The sequence below is a fragment of the Sciurus vulgaris genome (genome assembly GCF_902686455.1).
Source record: "Sciurus vulgaris genome assembly, chromosome: 1".
NCBI lineage: Eukaryota > Metazoa > Chordata > Mammalia > Rodentia > Sciuridae > Sciurus > Sciurus vulgaris.
The window spans coordinates 36,627,966-36,646,495 of NC_136461.1; the positions used below are offsets into that span (position 1 = coordinate 36,627,966).

The 18,530-nt window shown below is 35.6% G+C and overlaps 1 protein-coding gene across 1 annotated transcript in view; it reads left to right on the forward strand.

Annotated features, from left to right (window-relative positions):
- The window catches only part of CMPK1 (cytidine/uridine monophosphate kinase 1), a 40,597-nt gene extending 26,381 nt beyond the window's left edge, over positions 1-14,216 (forward strand). Inside the window, exons 3-6 of the mRNA XM_079155006.1 lie at positions 8,352-8,504; positions 10,210-10,286; positions 10,520-10,616; positions 11,914-14,216. Coding sequence (XP_079011132.1) covers positions 8,352-8,504; positions 10,210-10,286; positions 10,520-10,616; positions 11,914-11,955 — 369 coding nt within the window. The 3' untranslated portion in view covers positions 11,956-14,216. The remainder of the gene's footprint in view (positions 1-8,351; positions 8,505-10,209; positions 10,287-10,519; positions 10,617-11,913) is intronic.
- Positions 14,217-18,530: the final 4,314 nt, after the last annotated feature.

Here is an 18,530-nt window from a genome sequence, read left to right on the forward strand (position 1 = left end):
TGCCAATACTCTGTTGTATAATTTAAGGTCTGGTATTGTGATGGTTCCTGAATCATTTTTCTTGCTAAGGATTGCTTTGCCTATTCTGGGCCACTTATTTTTCCAAATGAATCTTATGAGTGCTTTTTCTATTTCTATGAAGAATATCAATGGACTTTTAATAGGAATTGCATTAAATCTGCATAGCACTTTTGGTACTATGGCTATTTCAACAATATTCTGCTGATCCACAAACATGGGAGATCTTTCCATCTTTTAACATCTTCTTCAATTTCTTTCGTTTGCGTTCTGTAGTTTTCATTGTATAGGTCTTTCACCTCTTTTGTTAGATTGATTCCCAAGTATTTTTTTTTTTTGAGGCTATTATGAATGGGATGGTTTTCCTAATTTCTCTTTCAACTGATTCATCATCCATGAATAGTAACATAATTGACTTGTGGGTGTTAATTTTATATCCCGCTACTTTGTCGAATTTGTTTATGTGTTCTAGAAGTTTTCTGGTGAAGTTTTTGGGTCTTCTGAATGTAGAACCATGTTGTTGGCATATAGGGAAAGCTCTTCTTTTCCTATTTATATCCCTTTAATTTCTTTCTTTTGCCTAATTGCTCTGACGAGGGTTTCAAGAACTATGTTGAATAGAAGTGGTAAAAGAGGGCTTCTCTGTCTTGTTCCAGTTTTTAGAGGGCATGCTTTCAATTTTTCTGTTTAGAATGTTGGCCTTGGGTTTAACATATATAGGTTTTACAATTTTGAGGTATATTCCCTAGATTTTCTAATGTTTTGAATATCAATGGATGCTGTATTTTGTCAAATGCTTTTTCTGCATCTATTGAGATAATCTTGGATTCTTATCTTTGAATCTATTGATGTGTTAAATTATGTTTATTGATTTCTGTATGTTGAACTAACCTTGTATCCCTGGGATAACCCCACTTGATCATGGTGCACTATCTTTTTAACATGTTTTTGTATGCAGTTTGCCTATATTTTATTAAGATTTTTTGCATCTATGTTCTTCAGGAGAATTGATCAGAAGTTTTCTTTCTTTGATGTATCTTTGCCTGATTTGGGAATCAGAGTCAAACTAGTTTCATAGAATGAATTTGGAAGGGTTCCCTCCTTTTCTATTTCATGGAATAATTTGAGGAGTATTGGTATTAATCCTTCTTTGAAGGTCTTATAGAACTCCCTCTGGTAATGGACATTTCTTTGTTGGTAGGCTTTTGATTTTGTCTTCAATTTCTGAAATTGATCTGTTTAAATTTTCTATGTCCTCCTAATTTAGTTTGGATAGGTCATAGGTCTCTAGAAATTTGTCAATGTCTTCAAGATTTTCTATTTTATTGGAGTATAAATTTTTCAGAATAGTTTCTCATTATCATTTGTATTTCAATAGCATCTGTGGTAATATTTCCTTTTTCATCATGAATTTTTGTAATTTGAATTTTTCCCTCTTGATTAGCTTTTGTTTTGTTTTTGTTCTTTTGCTTTTTTGGTTTTTTTTTTTTTTTTTAATTTTTTGTTGTTGTTTCATTGATTTCAGCTCTGATTTTAATTACTTTCTCTTTTCTACTGCTTTTGGTGTTGATTTGTTCTTTATCTAGGGTTTTGAGATGCAATGTTAGGTTATTTATTTGGTGACTTTCTGTTCTTTCAGTGAATGAGCTAATGCAGTGCACTTTCCTCTGAGAATGACTTTCATAGTGTCCCAGAGATTTTGATATGTTATGTCGCTATTCTCATTTACCTAAGTATTTTTTCATTTCATCCCTGATTTCTTCTGCTATCCATTTGTCATTAAATAATGTGTTGTTTAGTCTCCAGGTGTTAGAGTAGCTCCTATTTTTTATTTTATCATTGATTTCTAATTTCATTCCATTATGATCTGATAGAATGCAAAGTATTATCTCTCTTTGTATTTACTAAGAGTTGCTTTGTGGCCTTTGATATATAGTCTAGTTTAGAGAAAGATTCATGTGCTGCTGAGATGATTGTGTATTCAGTCACTGATGGATGAAGTAGTATATATATATCTGTTAAGTCAAAATTATTTGTATTTTTCAGTTGTATCGCTTCTTTAGTTTTCGTTTGGAGGATCTGTCTAGTGGTGAGAGAGGCATGTTAAAGTCACCCAGTGTTATTGTGTTGTGGTCTATTTGTTTCTTGAGATTGAGAACTGTTTGTTTGATGTACATCGATGCTCCATTGTTTGGGGCATAAATATTTACAACTGTTACATCTTGTTTATGTATAATTTCCTTAAGTAGTATGAAGTGATTTTCTTGGTTTCTTCTGATTAGCTTTGGTTTGAAGTCCACTTTCTCTGATATGAGGCTAGAAACCACTGCTTGTTTACAAGATTCTTGTGAATGATATGTTTGTTGCCATCCTTTTGCCTTCAGTCTGTGGATAACTTTGCCTATGAAATGAGTCTCTTGGAGACAGCATATTGTTGAGTTTTGTGTTTTAATCCAATCTCCCAGTCTATGTCCTTTGGTTGATGAGTTTAAACTATTTACATTCAATGTTATTATTGAGAAATAATTTTTACTCCCTGTCATTTTGATTTATTTCTGTTTTTTTATTTGAATTAGTTTCTATTTTGATTGACTATTCTTCTGTAGTAGTTCCTCCCTTTGCTGGTTTTCACTTTTATTTTTCATTTTTTTCTTTGAAATATATTTTTAATGTTTTGTACCATAGGCTTTCTAGTTGTGAATTTTTTAACTTTTGTTTATCATGGAAGGTTTTTATTTCATTGTCAAATCTGAAGTTTCATTTTGCTGGGTATAGTATTCTCGGCCGCCATCCACTTTCTCTCAGATCTTGGTATAGATTATTCCAAGATATCCTAACTTTGAGGGTCTGGGTTGAGAAATCAGCTGAGATCCAGATTGGTTTCTCTCTAAATGTGACCTGTCGTTCTTCTCTGACAGCCTTTGCAATGCTATTCTTATTCTCTATGTTAGGTATTTTCATAGTAATGTGCCTTGATATAGATCTGTTGTAAGCCTCCTTTGAGTTTCCATTTTATTCTTACGGTGTGTGAATTTATCTGATTTATTTCATTGAAAAGATTGTATTCCTTTGGTTTGTATTTCTGAGCCTTCATCTATCCTAATCTCATATTTCGTCTTCATATTATCCCATATTTCTTACACGTTTTGTTCATGGTCTCTTAATATCTTTTCTGCATGATCAACTTTAATTTCAAGATTTTATCCTTTGTCTGCATTGTCTGAAACTGTCTTCCAAGTGGTCCAGTATGCTGGTGATGCATTCTGTTGAAGTTTTAGTTTGGTTTATTGATTCTTTCATTTTGAGGATTTCTTCTTGATTTTTTTCAAAATCTCTTTATTGAAATGATCTTTCACTTCCTGTATTTTCTCACTGATTTTACTCCTTACTTTATCCTTTACCTCGCAGATCAGTTTAACTATAACATTCTAAACTTCTTCTCTGGCATTCTTCCACTGTGGTGTGGATAGATTCTGTTATTGAATTGAGTATTTTGAGTATTTTGGTTTGTTTGGGGCAGTTTGTTCCCTTGCTTTTTCATGCTATTTGTGTGTCCGCCCATATAATTGTACGGATTGCAGTAGAGTTTCTTCCCTGTGGACCTAAAGGTTTCTAGTACCTTACCATTTAGAGCGAGACAAATAATAATGACAACCAATGCAAACAATATACAGCATTAACCAAATATTCCTGCTATGACATCTACAATATTGTCACAATAAACAGATTATGTGATCAGTCATTGCCCACAGTAAAAACAGTAAGTTTGCAAAAGGGTTTACATTTTCAAATGGTGAGCAGGGAGAGAACAGAAGTGATATAGGATGTGACAATTATGAGGAGGGAGGAGGAGAAAAGATAGAAGGAAAAATTAAAGGAAGAGTGAAGGAACAATAGAGATTGTGTATTAGAAGAAAAAAGAAAGAGAATCAAGGAAAATAGATAAGTGAGAGAAAAAATATATAAAGAAAAATTTTGAAAATATAAAAATAAATGAACTCATCTGTTTTTACACATAAAGAATCCACCTTAAAAAATGAATATAAAACACAACTGAAATATACTAATCAATGATCTTAGTCCTCAAAATACTGATCCTTGAGGAACAACTGACTTCAAAAATGCTTCAAATGAGGAAAATATGAATATGTATAAGTGTTTATGAACCATTCAGGTCACAATAGAACAGAAGAAAATTTAAAAGATCTTGATGAAAAGTTAAAGAATTCTTTTTGTTGGAGTTCAGAAGATTCTCAGCTTCTGCAGGGCATGGCTGTACCCACCTGTAATCCCAGCAGTTTGGGAGGTTGAGGCAGGAGGATACCAAGTTCAAGACCAGCCTCAGCAACTTAGTAAGGCCCTAAGAAACTCAGTAAGATCCTCTCTCTAAATAAAATATTTAAAAAGGTAGGGAGCTGGGGAAGGGGCTCAGTGGTTAAACAACCTTGGCTTCAATTCCCAGTACCAAAAAAAAAATTCTCATCTTTCCTTCTTAGCAGTGTTATGGGAGTTGGGCTAGAGTGTGATGCCTGCTGCTCCTCCCTCAGGGTAGTGTTGCTGGAATGTGAGAGGAAATCCCATAGGTAGGGCTCCTGAAGGTTTGGTTTAGGCTTATGTAGGCTTTAGGTTCTTCACTGAATGGCTATTGGTCTAAAGATTTCAAATTAGCACACCTCTAGGACCCAGAAGTTGCCAGTCCATCCTGGAAGACTGCATCCCAGGGAGCCAATTCTTAGTTCCCACTGTCACCTATGGCCCCTGCATTCCCTAGTCTCTCAGATTCAGTTTCCAAATTCAATCACTCCAGCCTTGCCCTTTTGAGCCCTGGCCAGGCTCATCTCTCCCAGCTGGTCCTGCCAGCAGCCAGAATGGAGGGTTTTGCGGGGGGAGCCGATTGGGTTTCTAGGACCTGTATTCCCTTCTTGTAAACCCGTCTCCACATTTGGTTTTCTCTTGGTACTTAGGCACACTATATGTCATGCAGTGTGGGTTTGCCAGTCCTGTATTTAGGGCCAAACTCAGGTTTGCCAGAAATTGGGTCCCCCAGCTGTGGGCCCCCATTCTATAGCTGCAAAATGGTTCCTTCCTCTCTCCTCCATGGGCAGCTGGGAGAAATGTGGCTTCTTTCCTGCCCAAGGATATTGTGCAGCTTGCCTTTCAGTTTAGTTGGGCAGTGTCTTTGATCTCTGATCTCTTTGTACCTAGACATGCCTCAGGTCTCCTAAAAATGTGTGTTTCTTTAATTCAGTTATTCCCCCACTTTGTTTGTGGAGGGTCTGGTAGTGACAGCAGCAGTGGCACTGGGGATTTCTTCATATTTTACTATATCCAACCTCCTGAGTCCCTGATCTGCTTTGAATGTCCAGCATTAATTTCCAATAAAGTCCCCCCTGCCCCTCTTTATCCCACCCACCCTTCTGAGAAGCTGCCTATCTGCTTTCTCAGTTTCATGCCACAGAGCAGCCAGTGGAGCAACCTTTCCTATTCTGCCATCCTGAAAAACCTCCAGACATATTTCTAACCAACTACCAGGAATCTATCTGAATGTCTTAGAAATGTCTCAAAATTAACATGTCAGAGGTTCATCTAAAATATGATCTTTTATTTCCTGTCTTGATTATTGATTCCATCTACTAACTGAAATCTGGAATTAGAAATCTGGGAGCCATCCTACATTCTTTGCCTCCCTCACTTTTCCAAATCTATTCATTGAGCAATCTTTCTTTTGATCCTCTTCTGTTCATCTCTTTATTACCATTGTCACTTTAACCTGCTTTTAACCCACTTTCTTTCCAGTCATATCTCCTGCCACGGTCTATATATTTCCTATGATTTACTTGAACAGCTTACCTCAGATTCATCCAAGCTATTATGCTTTCTCATTTTTGAACCTTTATAATCCACTATCCACCATCAAGAGGACACTAAACCCTGTCTGTTTGCCATTTCCTTATTTAGCATGCAGCTCCGCTGCCAACTCTTTGTAAAGCTTTCTCAAGCAGTTTGTGCTTACTTCTTTTTCATAGCATCTGTTGCATACCTTATAGAATTTATCCCATTATGGATACAAATTTGTCACCCACTAGACTGTGAGCCCTCCAAGGGCAAGAGCATTAACCTGTTCTTCATGTTGTTTGATAGTAGTCTCCCAATAAATGTATGTTGAGTGAATATAACTGATGTGCATTCTTAAGATGTCTTTACTACCATAATTGGAGTAGAAATGCTATAGCAGAAGCCCAAAATTGTAATGTAGAAGCTTTACAAATATTGGTAAAGAAGGTAGATGCTAAGATAAAGCCAACCCTTAGATTAAGTAATCAGGGGTCCTGGCAGCCCTTGTTTTCCTTGAGCAACTCAGGAAGTTTGAACATGAGTAATGGCGGTTTGTTTTGGACCAGAGGCTCCCCTGAGATTTGTCAATGTCAGACATCTCTTCTTATCCTATAGCGATTGGAAGTGGCAAGTAGTTGTACTTCATCTCCCATTCACACATTCCCACAGCCTACCTAAATTAAGGCTTTGGGGAAGGATGAGGAAATATGGTCTTGCCATTTTTCTGAATGTATCATTTCATTTGCTATCTGTGTTTTGCAGCAATCAGAGGCATTTGAAGATTTAATTAGCTTCAGGTTTTTTTTTTTAAGTGGTGGGTGAGTCCCTTATAATTAATGTTAATAATCTTTATATTTGGCCAAAGTTTATTGCTGTTGGACTTGAATTACTGCAGAGTTGAATGCCTGTAGTAGTAGTATACTCACTACCACAACAGAAAGACTTAGGAAGATAAATGCTTATTTTCCTCTTATTGCTGCTCTTATTATTTATTTATAACTTTGTGAATTTATATGTGAACATCATATATGCTGTATTTGCTTTCTGTCCCTATCACAAAATACCTGAGACAATTCACTTATAAACAGAAAATATTTATTTAGGCTCACAGTGTTACAGTTACAGTCTAAGACTGGGCAGATCTGTTGTTTGCGCCCTGGTGGGTATGCTAGATGGCAATGATTAGATGGAGAAACTACTTATGACTAGGAAGCAGAAGAGAAAAAACAAAGGGGCCAGGGTCCTTAGTCCCCTTCAGGAATATGAACCAGTGACCTAGGGACCTACCACAAGGGCCCCTCACTTAAGGTCCATAGGACTTCCTGGTAATGCCACCCTGAGGACCAAGCCTGTGGAAGACATTCAACATTCAAACTATGGCATATGCTTACTCTATAAATTCGGAAACGACAGGAAAATGTGTGTGTGTGTGTGTGTGTGTGTGTATGAGAGAGAGAAAGAAAGAGAGGGAGGAGAAAGGGAGCACATACACATAACCCCAACAGCTTGAGGCAACCATGTTAATACATTTGCTCATTTCTGACTACTGTATTTTTTTTCTATGCCCCCTCTGCATAGAAATAACAAAACACTAACCATAAGGTGAGAAGCTTTCCTTCATCCTGCCCTCCTGCCATGATGCTCTGCCTCCCCTTAAGCCCAGAGAGATGAAGTCAATTGACCATGGACCTCTGAAGTCATGAAAATAAACTTGAGATCTGGAGAACTTTGAGTCTTTAGTCCCCAATACATCCTTGTTTCCTGGTATATTCCATCTTCCTTAAAATTCTGCCAGTTCCTTTGATGTGTCCATTTCTGATTCATTTCATCCCACTCATAATTTACTAGTTGAGACTGAAAACAGGATTCTTCTTTCCCCAGTATGCATGCTTCACTTGGATCAAGCATTTACAGCTGGTGTCTGCATCAGTGCACAAAAGAAAATTAAATAGAGAAGAGGAGAGTAGAGAAACAAAGAAGAATTGAAAAGACAATACTGAAGATAAAGATTTAGCTGCCACTCTTGTTCAACCCTAATAAAGAAGCAGGGCTTTCTGGCACTCACAGAGTTCCTGCTATAGGAAGGCAGGATAGCCTTAACTAACCCATTTTGTCCCATTGTCCCAGATGTGGAACACCTATAAAAACTTAAATATAGTGTATAACATGAAATATGTAATGTAATTATGTACCATATAGTGTATAATTATGTAATAGGATATTATTATAACATGACTATAATATTAATATAATAATATATAAGTTCTAGTGATTATTTCCAACAGATTTTAATGCAGTCATGTCAGTTTCATTGGAATATCTGCAAAATTGAAAACCTGGGACTTGAGCAGCAACACCTACTTAGAGTTTTCTCTCCTGTATAAAAGTTCTGAGGATCTAAAACTGGAAAATTAAAAAAAAAAAAGACACACAGACACAAAGCACAAAGCTTAAGAAATTTGTTAATGTAGTACTGAACCTAAATCTTTTTTCTTTAGGAAATGGATCAAACAATGGCTGCCAATGCTGAGAAGAATAAGTTCTTGATTGATGGGTTTCCAAGAAATCAAGACAATCTTCAAGGTTGGAACAAGACCATGGATGGGAAGGCAGATGTATCTTTTGTTCTGTTTTTTGACTGTAATAATGAGGTAATGAAAATCTTCATCTGCCCACATGGGCTTTAAGCAGCTGATTTTCAGCTGTTAAGAGAAAAGTGATTACATCAATTTGCATTTTTTATTATCAGCAGTATTTTTTAAATTAGTAGATTGGGTAGACAGAACAGTATCATCTTGCTTTTGGGGTACTAACAGCTGCTTGGCATCAGCTTGGTGAACCTAAAATTTGCTTTAATTTCACGATTAACAAGAATCAATTCTTGTTAATAATAAGCCTAAATAAAACATAACAATTGCCGTGCATGGCTGGATACACACTTGTAATTCCTGCTATGGAAGCATCAGGATAGCAAGTTCAAGGCCAGCCTGGACAATTGAGACCCTGTCTCAAAATAAAACTTAAACAAAAATAAAAATAGGGGTGTAACTCCGTAGTAGAGTGCCCCTACCTGGAGTGCTCAATCCCTAGTATTGAAAAAGAAAAGGAAAAACAAACAAACAAAAAGGAATTGACATGCACTGTAATGTTAGGTAATGAAACTGAACTACTGCTTTCTTAAATATGCACTGTTTTCAGAGAATGTATTGTTTACTAGAAAAGAAACATACTTTTCTGGAAAGTTAGAGAGGCTTTCTTTTTTTTTAATTTTTTTTTACTTTTATAGACTGCATTTTGATTCATTGTACACAAATGGGGTACATCTTTTCATTTCTATGGTTGTGCACAATACAGAATAGCTTAGTTTCACTTCTAAGAATGAAATGGTCCTGAAAAAAGCAGGAAAGTTATTTTTCCTCCCCCAGCACTTCTGATAACATACCCAGATGTACCTTTGAATAACAAAATAAATTTCTCAGTTAATTAAAAGGCCCGTTTGAGGGGCTGGGGCTGTAGCTCAGTGGTAGAGCACTTGCCTAGCACACGTGAGGCACTGGGTTTGATTCTCAGCATCACATAAAAATAATAATAATAAAAAAAAAAAGGTATTGTGTCCACCTACAACTAAAAAAAATTTTTTTAAAAAGGCCTGTTTGACAGCTGCTATGATATAAATTTCATTAAATTAATGCCAACAGCCTGAAAGAATAAGAATCTAAAGTACTGCCTTGAAGGAAGTTGGCTATTCTTAGGTTGAGTTACAAATGTGCCTCTGGTAGAGAGTCTTACTGCAGCCTTTGAGTTGTTTTAAAATGTAACTCTCTTCTCCCAACCCCCAAAAATATGTTTTCACTTATTCTTCAAAGTTAACTTTAGAATGTTACCACAGCTTTATAACTAAGGAATGTTTTTTCACGATTAACAAGAGATGCTTTATTCAAATATGTTGACTCTAAAATATTTGGATATTTATAGAATTATTGTAAAGAAAGCAAAAATGAAACAAAGTTTGAGGCATGTAATTCATACCTAATAAGTTAATGATATATCTCAGATAGAACCATACACATACAGATCTTCTTTTTATTGCGGTTTGAAAAAAATATACACAGGAAAAACTGAGTCATGAATGAATTCTTACTATGCTCTGTACTTATTTAACCTAGTTTATGTAAATTGAACCACATGTTTAATTTTAAAAAGAGTTTGTATGTTGATTAATAAATTAGACACATTGGGTTTAATGCAAACTCTTTGGGGTAGTTTCTTCAAACTTTTCTTTTCAGGCTAAAAGAATGGCAAGATCTTATCTTTCAGTTTTTTAAATAACTTTTTAACTTAAATATCTCTTTTTAGATCTGTATCGAACGATGTCTTGAGAGGGGAAAGAGTAGTGGTAGGAGTGATGACAACAGAGAGAGCTTGGAAAAGAGGTACTTTTCAGTTTTTATATTTAACCACCTCAATCCTAGTGTGGAGCTTGAGTGACAAATTAAATTCCTGTCCTATTTCAGTCCAGAAAAATCATGTGTTCTGCTTACATAGGTGCAGTGGCTTGTGTAAGGAGAGGATGCTGAGGCAGTAGAGTTGGGCCTAATGTTCTCTGAGCCATTCTGTAACATGGAGGAAGATACCCAGAACCTTGTGATATTTGCTTCTTTTGCAGAATTCAGACTTACCTTCAGTCAACAAAGCCGATTATTGACTTATATGAAGAGATGGGGAAAGTCAAGAAAATAGATGCTTCTAAATCTGTTGATGAAGTGAGTATCACTGGCCTGTCTTTGAAAAATAGTCAAGTGAAATGTGATTATTTCTTTAGGAGTAGGCTGGAGTAAAAGAAATACTAATGACAGATTAATTTGTTTGTTTTTCAAGACACTTGAGAATCAGTGAGAAAGTAGGTTTTTCTCTCTTGAATATCAGGTCTAAAATGGGTTTTACAACTTCAGATTTGTTCTTCATGAGAAGTGGGTGGTTTATTAATTCCAAAGGTTTTTTCCCAAACACAGTGATTTGGATCATTTCATTTTTTAATAAATCTGCAATGTGACTGGCATATATCATCTAGCTCAAGAGCTCCAGAGTGGGAGCTGGGGCTGTAGCTCAGTGGTAGAGCACTTGCCTAGCATGTTTGAGGTACTGGGTTCCATCCTTAGCACCACATAAAAATAAATAAATACAGTAAAGGCATGCTGTCCATCTACAACTGCCAAAAATAATTAAGAAAAAGAAAAAAAAAAAGCTCCAGAGCACTTTTTCTCCTTTCCTCACAGAACATGTAGCTCTAAAGGTACAGGGTTTCCACGACTCATTTCTTCTCTTCCTTCATAAATCAGTGATCTCTAAATTGTGGTTTGAGCCTACAGTACCTGCACATTTTCTAGTGTTTCTTAGTTCTACTAATCGCCCTCTCCCTTATTCTGTGAATCTCCTTTCTTTTCTATTCATAAGATAGAAAGGTCCTGAAGAAGAGGATTCAGTGAATCTTTTTTTAATCCATTACCACTTCCTGTAGAGGCAAGGTGATACATAAGACAACTTCATATTTTAGAATTAGCACTAAGGAAATAACACATTGATATATTTTATTGATGTATTGATAGTCTATCAAGAAGTATGTTTTGAGTTGGGTGGGGTGGTGCATGCCTATAATCTTAGTGACTCTGGAGACTAAGGCAGGAGGATCACAAATTCAAGGCTAGACTGGGCAACGTAGACCCTGTCTCAAAAATAAAACAAAAAAGAAAAATGTCTGGGGATGTAGCTTACTGGTGGAATGCCCTGAGTTCTACCCCTGGTATGGCAAAGACAAAAAAGTATGTGATTTTTTAAAAAAGATCCATTTCTTAAATTAATATAAAATTGGTTTTAAAAGGAACTTATCTATATGGTAGGACTTTGTTGTTGTTGTTGTTTGTTTGTTTGTTTTGTTTAATTACTGTTTCACCTATTCTTCACCCCATACCATCCCCAGGCTGCGAATTGAAACCATGGCCTTGCACATGCAATATGGTGTTTCACTGTCTGCTTTTAAAATATTATCTTTTTTCTTCACAGGTTTTTGATGAAGTTGTGAAGATCTTTGACAAAGAAGGCTAACTCTAAATCTGAAAGCATCCTTGAAATCATGCTTGAATATTGCTTTGATAGCTGCTATTACAACCCCTTTCAAAGGCAATTTTAATCTTCAAAATTACATCTCAATTAATGACTAGGAAATATATAGTAAGACAAAGTAAATTTTTATGTTTTGTTTTTTTTTTTTGTCACAGAAGTAGTGAATTCAGGTTTAATTACATCTTAGTTATTATGGTGCTCACAAAACAAAGAAGGGTAACAGCTGGTTCTTTGTTTTTATTAAAGACTATCCCTTTTATAGTTTGTGCCTTCTGTGAGCAAAATTTTTTAGTATGCATGTATATCCCTTTAGTAATTACAACATATTAGAATTAGGGATTCCCACTTCCTCTTTTTCTTGCAGGTTTTAAATTTCTAACCTCTTAATTGAATTTGTGGACCAAATTTCACAAAGGAACTTTTTTGTGTAGTCACTTCTTACACAAGGTGTTGGTAAACAAACTCATAAAGTGGATTCTTAACAATGTTTTAGTATTTACCAAACAACTGACCATTTCCTATAGTAAGATGAGAAAACTTAGCTTTGATTTACTTCAGCTTACACAGAGTTGTATGTCAGGGGTTCCATGGTTTTAGGTTGGGGGCACGAGGGGTTCAGAGCCTGATGGAATTATCAGTTTTATTCTGACAACATCCTAGGGTATGTGGCAAGGATCACATCTAATGACTTGTGTTCCTTACGCTCTATTATATAGTGCTATCCACTAGTAAATTGATCTTAACACAATTTGTAGCAGTGGAACCTTGAAATGCATGTGTTAGATTTATATGAAAATGATTCATTTCTCATTTTAGCAACATTTCCAAGTCTTTTGTTTTTCAGACTAAATATAGGGTTAGGATAAATTTAAAAACAACCTAATGATTAAAATTCCCATTTGCATTTATTTTCTGAAATATTTTTTCATAGTTATTTGTTTCAAATAATTTTAAAAATCATTGCACTTTGGTCAGAAAAATAATAAATTTATCTTACAAATGTTTCATTACCTTCCTGGCTAATTTTGTTTAGTAAATTTGGGGGGTAGGGTGCAGGGCATCACATTGAAGCATTGAAAGGCACAAAATTTTAAAAAGGCTCTGGAGTCCATTCTTCCCTTAACATCTCTGAGAAATTTGTTTTCTCCTTCTATCACTAATACTAAGTAGTATTCATGGTCTTTTTGGTGGTGGTACTTGGGATTAAACCCAGGGGCACTCTACCACTGAGCTATATCCTAGCCCTTTTTTATTTTTTAGTTTGAGACACAGTCTTGCTTGATTGCCCTGGCTGGCCTTGAATTTGCAATCCTCCTGCCACATCCTCCAGAGTAGCTGGGATTACAGGTATGGGGTACCATGCCTGACTCCTATGTTCTTAATAGAGAGTTATTAAATGTTTTTAATTTCCAACACAAACTACTTGGTATACAGGGTTAATAAGGCATGGAACTTTTTTAACAATTAAATTTTATATTTAAAGTTATTCGGAATAGTGAAAACAAATTAATGGCTGTTCTTATAATAGAATCATTTATTTCTATGCACATTACAAAACTGACTAATGAGAAATTTTTCAAAATATTTGCCATTAGAAAATAAAGCATCCTTTAGCACTGTAACATATTGACCACCAAAATGTGTATTGCGATTATCTTGGTTTCTTGGAAGAGATTATAGTAAGTTTTTTTCGAACACTTTAATTCATCCAATACAGAGGACTTTTATTAATAGTTTAATCATACCATTATAGTGTGAAGTAAAGGTAAAGACTAAAGGTTTTGAGAGCATTCCTATTCACACAAGTACATCTGTCAGGTAGGAATCTTAAGTATTTTCACCAATAAATGTGAGAGTAACCTTATATTTCTGAATACTGCTGAGACTAGGTGTTTTTGCCTCCTTTCATCAGATATCTTTCTGTGGCATTTGAGGATTGAAACCAAGAAATATGGTAATTACTAAATTATGAAGCTTTGATTTTTTCTTTGCTTTTAAATAGAAAAATATGTTGGCAAGATTGCATTTTGTAGTTCATTGAGTTATATCTGACTTCACTAGTTTGGTCATTCCATTTGTTAAAGATGCAGTCACTAAGACATTCTTTAGTTTCTGGAAAGTCCCTAATTTGAGCCTTACTGTGTTGCTGTGTTTCTTTAAATTATTTCCATTCAATGATGTTGAATATGTATAAATTATTTAGTAATATAATTCCAATAAATTTTGTGCTGTGGCCTTTGCTATTTGCTGGTTCAGATTTCTGTTCTGTTAAACATATTGAAGATCAAGAAGTATCGTATTTAACATGTGGGTTCTCAAAAGGCAAAAACAATTCAGATCCAGGAGAATCTTCTGCTCTCTGTATTATGTTTGGGCATCTTGACTTAGGCAGGAAACGTGACTATCCCATTTCTTCAAGAAATAATCTGGAATTGGCCCAGTGGTACATGCCTGTAATCCCAGCAACCTGGAGACTAAGGCAGGAGGATTGAATATTTAAGGCCAACCTCAGCAACTTAATGAGACCAAGTCTCAAAATTAAAAGAGGACTGGGAATAAACTCAGTGGTAATGTACCCTTGATTTCAATTCCTAGTATTAAAATTAAAAAAAAGGCATAGTAGTAATCTGGACTGAGTCACTTGCAGCCTGTTTTATCACTCATGGGAAGCATCATTTGTTTGTTTTTGAGAGGGAAATTGACAGCAGTGTGTCTCAGAATAAGAACTTTTGTGGACTTAATGGCTTTGTCCTTGTAATTATAGTGGTTGCCAGATATTACAAGTGCTCCTTGGAGATAATAGCAGTTGAAGGAAGAGGGCAAATGGCCAGACCTAATTTTTTGACCCCCTGCCCATCAGGCCACTAGCCTGGGACTTTGGTAACATAACTACACTTAGTGTGATTACAGATACACTGTACACATTGTCTTCTACACAAAATCAAGCCATTAAGCAATATATACATAATTAGCGTATGTGTCCTTATTTGGGTGAATAACCACATTTAGAAAGAAAGTTAAAAAAATAAATAAATAAAGCCATGTATGCAAGCTTTGGAAATATTCTTGTACTACTTTCTTTTTAAATTTTTAAAAATTTTTAGACTGCATTTTGATTCATTGTACACAAATGGGGTACAACTTTTCATTTCTATGGTTGTACACAATGTAGATTCACACCATTCATGTACTCATACATACACATAGGGTCTGTCTCATTCTACTATCTTTCCTTCCCCCACCCCCTCCCACCCCCATTTTCCTCTACACCATCCAAAGTCTTCCTGGAAGGATTATGCTCAGTAGCATACTTTCTATAAAATTAGAAAAATAAATGATTTGTGGACTCAAGATGAACTTCCAAGAAAACCTCTGCACTGAGTTAAATTTTTCATTGTAAATTTCTAAGCTCTTGATGTTTTCTGAGGATTCTGGGTTGAACTAGGCTTCTCACACATAGTATACCATGAAATGAGGAATCCTGATGCTTCCAGTTTTGTTATTTTTTCTCAGGATCATTTTGGCTATTTGGAGCCTTTTGTGATTCCTCAAAAATTTAAGGATTACTTTATATTTCTGTGAAAATGTCGCTGGAGTTTTGATAGGGATTTGCATTGAATTTGTAGATCATTTTGAGTAATGTGCACATTTTAGCAATATTAATTCTTATTTAGGTTGTTGATCTATGTACATGACATATCTTACCACTTATTTGCGTTTTCTTCACTCTCTATCAGTGTTTTATAATTTTTAGTATATTGTTCTTTCATCTTTTTTGTTAAATTTGTTTTTTTATTTTTATTTTAGTTTTGGTTTCTATTGACATGGGAGTAGGATAGTTTCCTTAATCTTTTTCAGATATTTCATCATTAGGATATAGAGACACTACCAATTTTTGTGCGTGGATTTTTTTCTTGTGGCATCACCAAATTCATTTATCAATTCTAAGAGTTATTTGATGAAGTCTTTAGGGATTTATGTGTACAATGTTATTTCATTAGCAAATAGAGATGATTTTACCTCTTCCTTTCCTGTTTGAATGCCCTTTCTTTCTGTTGGTTAATTGCTCTGGCTAGCATCTCCATTACTGTGTTGATAGGAAGAGTTGAGAGGGGACATCCTTATCTTGTCTCTGACATAAGAGAAAAAATATGCAACTTTTCACCATTAATTCTTTTTTTTAAATTTATTTTTATTGTAAACAAATGGGATACATGTTGTATGGCCATTTTGACAATATTAATTCTGCCTATCCAAGAACATGGGAGATCTTTCCATCTTCTAAGGTCTTCCTTAATTTCTTTCTTCAATGTTTTGTAGTTTTCATTGTAGAGATCTTTTACCTCTTTGATTAGATTGATACCCAAGTATTTTATTTTTTTTGAGGCTATTGCAAATGGAGTTGTTTTCCTCATTTCCCTTTCAGCTGTTTCATCGCTTGAGTATAAAAATGCTGTAGATTTATGCGTGTTGATTTTACAGCCTGCTATTTTGCTGAATTCATTGATGAGGTCTAGAAGTTTTCTGGAGGAGGTTTTTGGATCCTCTAAATATAGAATCATGTCATCCGCAAATAGTGACAGCTTAAGTTCCTCTTTTCCTATTCGTATCCCTTTAATTTCTTTAGTCTGCCTAATTGCTCTGGCTAGAGTTTTGAGGACAGTGTTGAATAGAAGTGGTGAAAGAGGACATCCCTGTCTTGTTCCCATTTTTAAAGGGAATGGTTTCAGTTTTTCTCCATTAAGAATGATGTTGGCCATGGGCTTAGCATAAATAGCCTTTACAATGTTCAGGTATACTACCAAAAGTGCTATACATATAGATTCAATGCAATTCCAATTAAAATCCCAATGACGTACTTCACAGAAATAGAGCAAGCAATCATGAAATTCATCTGGAAGAATAAGAAACCCAGAATAGCTAAAGCAATCCTTAGCAGGAAGAATGAAACAGGGGGTATTGCAATACTAGAACTTCAACTATACTACAAAGCAATAGTAACAAAAACGGCATGGTATTGGCACCAAAATAGACAGGTAGATCAATGGTACAGAATAGAGGACATGGACACAAACCCAAATAAATACAATTTTCTAATACTAGACAAAGGTGCCAAAAATATGCAATGGAGAAAAGATAGCCTCTTCAACAAATGGTGCTGGGAAAACTGGAAATCCATATGCAACAGAATGAAACTAAACCCCTATCTCTCACCCTGCACAAAACTCAACTCACAATGGATCAAGGACCTTGAAATCACACCAGAGACCCTGCATCTTATAGAAGAAAAAGTAGGTCCAAATCTTCACCTTGTTGGCTTAGGATCAGACTTCCTTTACAGGACTCCCATAGCACAAGAAATAAAAGCAAGAATCAATAACTGGGATAGACTCAAACTAAATAGCTTTCTCTCAGCAAAGGAAACTATCAGCAATGCGAAGAGTGGGAGAATATCTTTGCTACTCATACTTCAGATAGAGCACTAATTTCCAGAATATATAAATACTGACAGTTTTTTACCTCTGTGTTCTCATTTTGTTTTCCCAACAATTCTGAGGCAGGTTGGAATAGTGATTTTCCTTTTCCATGAATGAATGATTTGAGACCCAAAGACTCCAAGTTAAATGTCCATAACCTTTAGATAGTCATGGGATTTGGAACTAGAATCCAGACCTCTGAGCCTCACCCAATCTTCCTACCTATAATCAGGCAGTGTGTTCTCTACCAGCCTTTTTTGGGCACTAGCCTAAGGCCCTTCTTTATTTTCTTTATTGTATCTATCACCTTGTGAAGTTACTTTCTTTGCTTGTTGTTGATCTTCTAGATTTTAAGTGCAGGGAGAGGAAAAACATCAGTTTTGTTCATCTCTACTTCCCAGGGCTTAAACAAGTGCCTGAACACAGTAGGCGCTCAGTATCTATAGAAAGAATAAATTGGAAAAAGTATTTTTGGCAGTAGCCATAATTATATCACTGAATTGGGTCCCAGTAGGGTTTGCTTATGCTACCCTTAGAATTCTGTTTTCATTACTTTTGAAGATTGGGAACTGATAGTTATAAAGCACTAGGGCTAGAAGGGGAGATGGACTTTGGACATTATTAGCGTCCCTCTCAACACAAAACTCAGAATGACTTAAAATGTGCATCTTGGAAAAAAAGGAGGGCCATGACCAGAAAACAACGGTTTGGTAAAAACCTTACCCACCCACCAATCTGTATTCAATCTATGTTGGTAGATCTTTTTCACACAGAACTGGGGGTTGAATCCCAGTCTGCTTTACCAGTGAACTAGATCCCTAGCCCTGCTTTTATATTTTATTTTGAGACAGGGTCTTGCTGAGTTGCTGAGACTGACTTCAAACTTGCAATCCTCCTGCCTCAGCTTCCTGAGTAGCTGGGATTACAGGTGTGCACCACCATGCTTGACCCTATCTCTTAATGACAGCACAGAGTAGATCCTTAATAAACTTTTTTATAGTGGAAAAAGGAAAGTGACTTCCTTAATGCCCTCCAGACAGCTTGGGACAGAAGTGGGCCTAGAACCTGCTATCCTTTCTT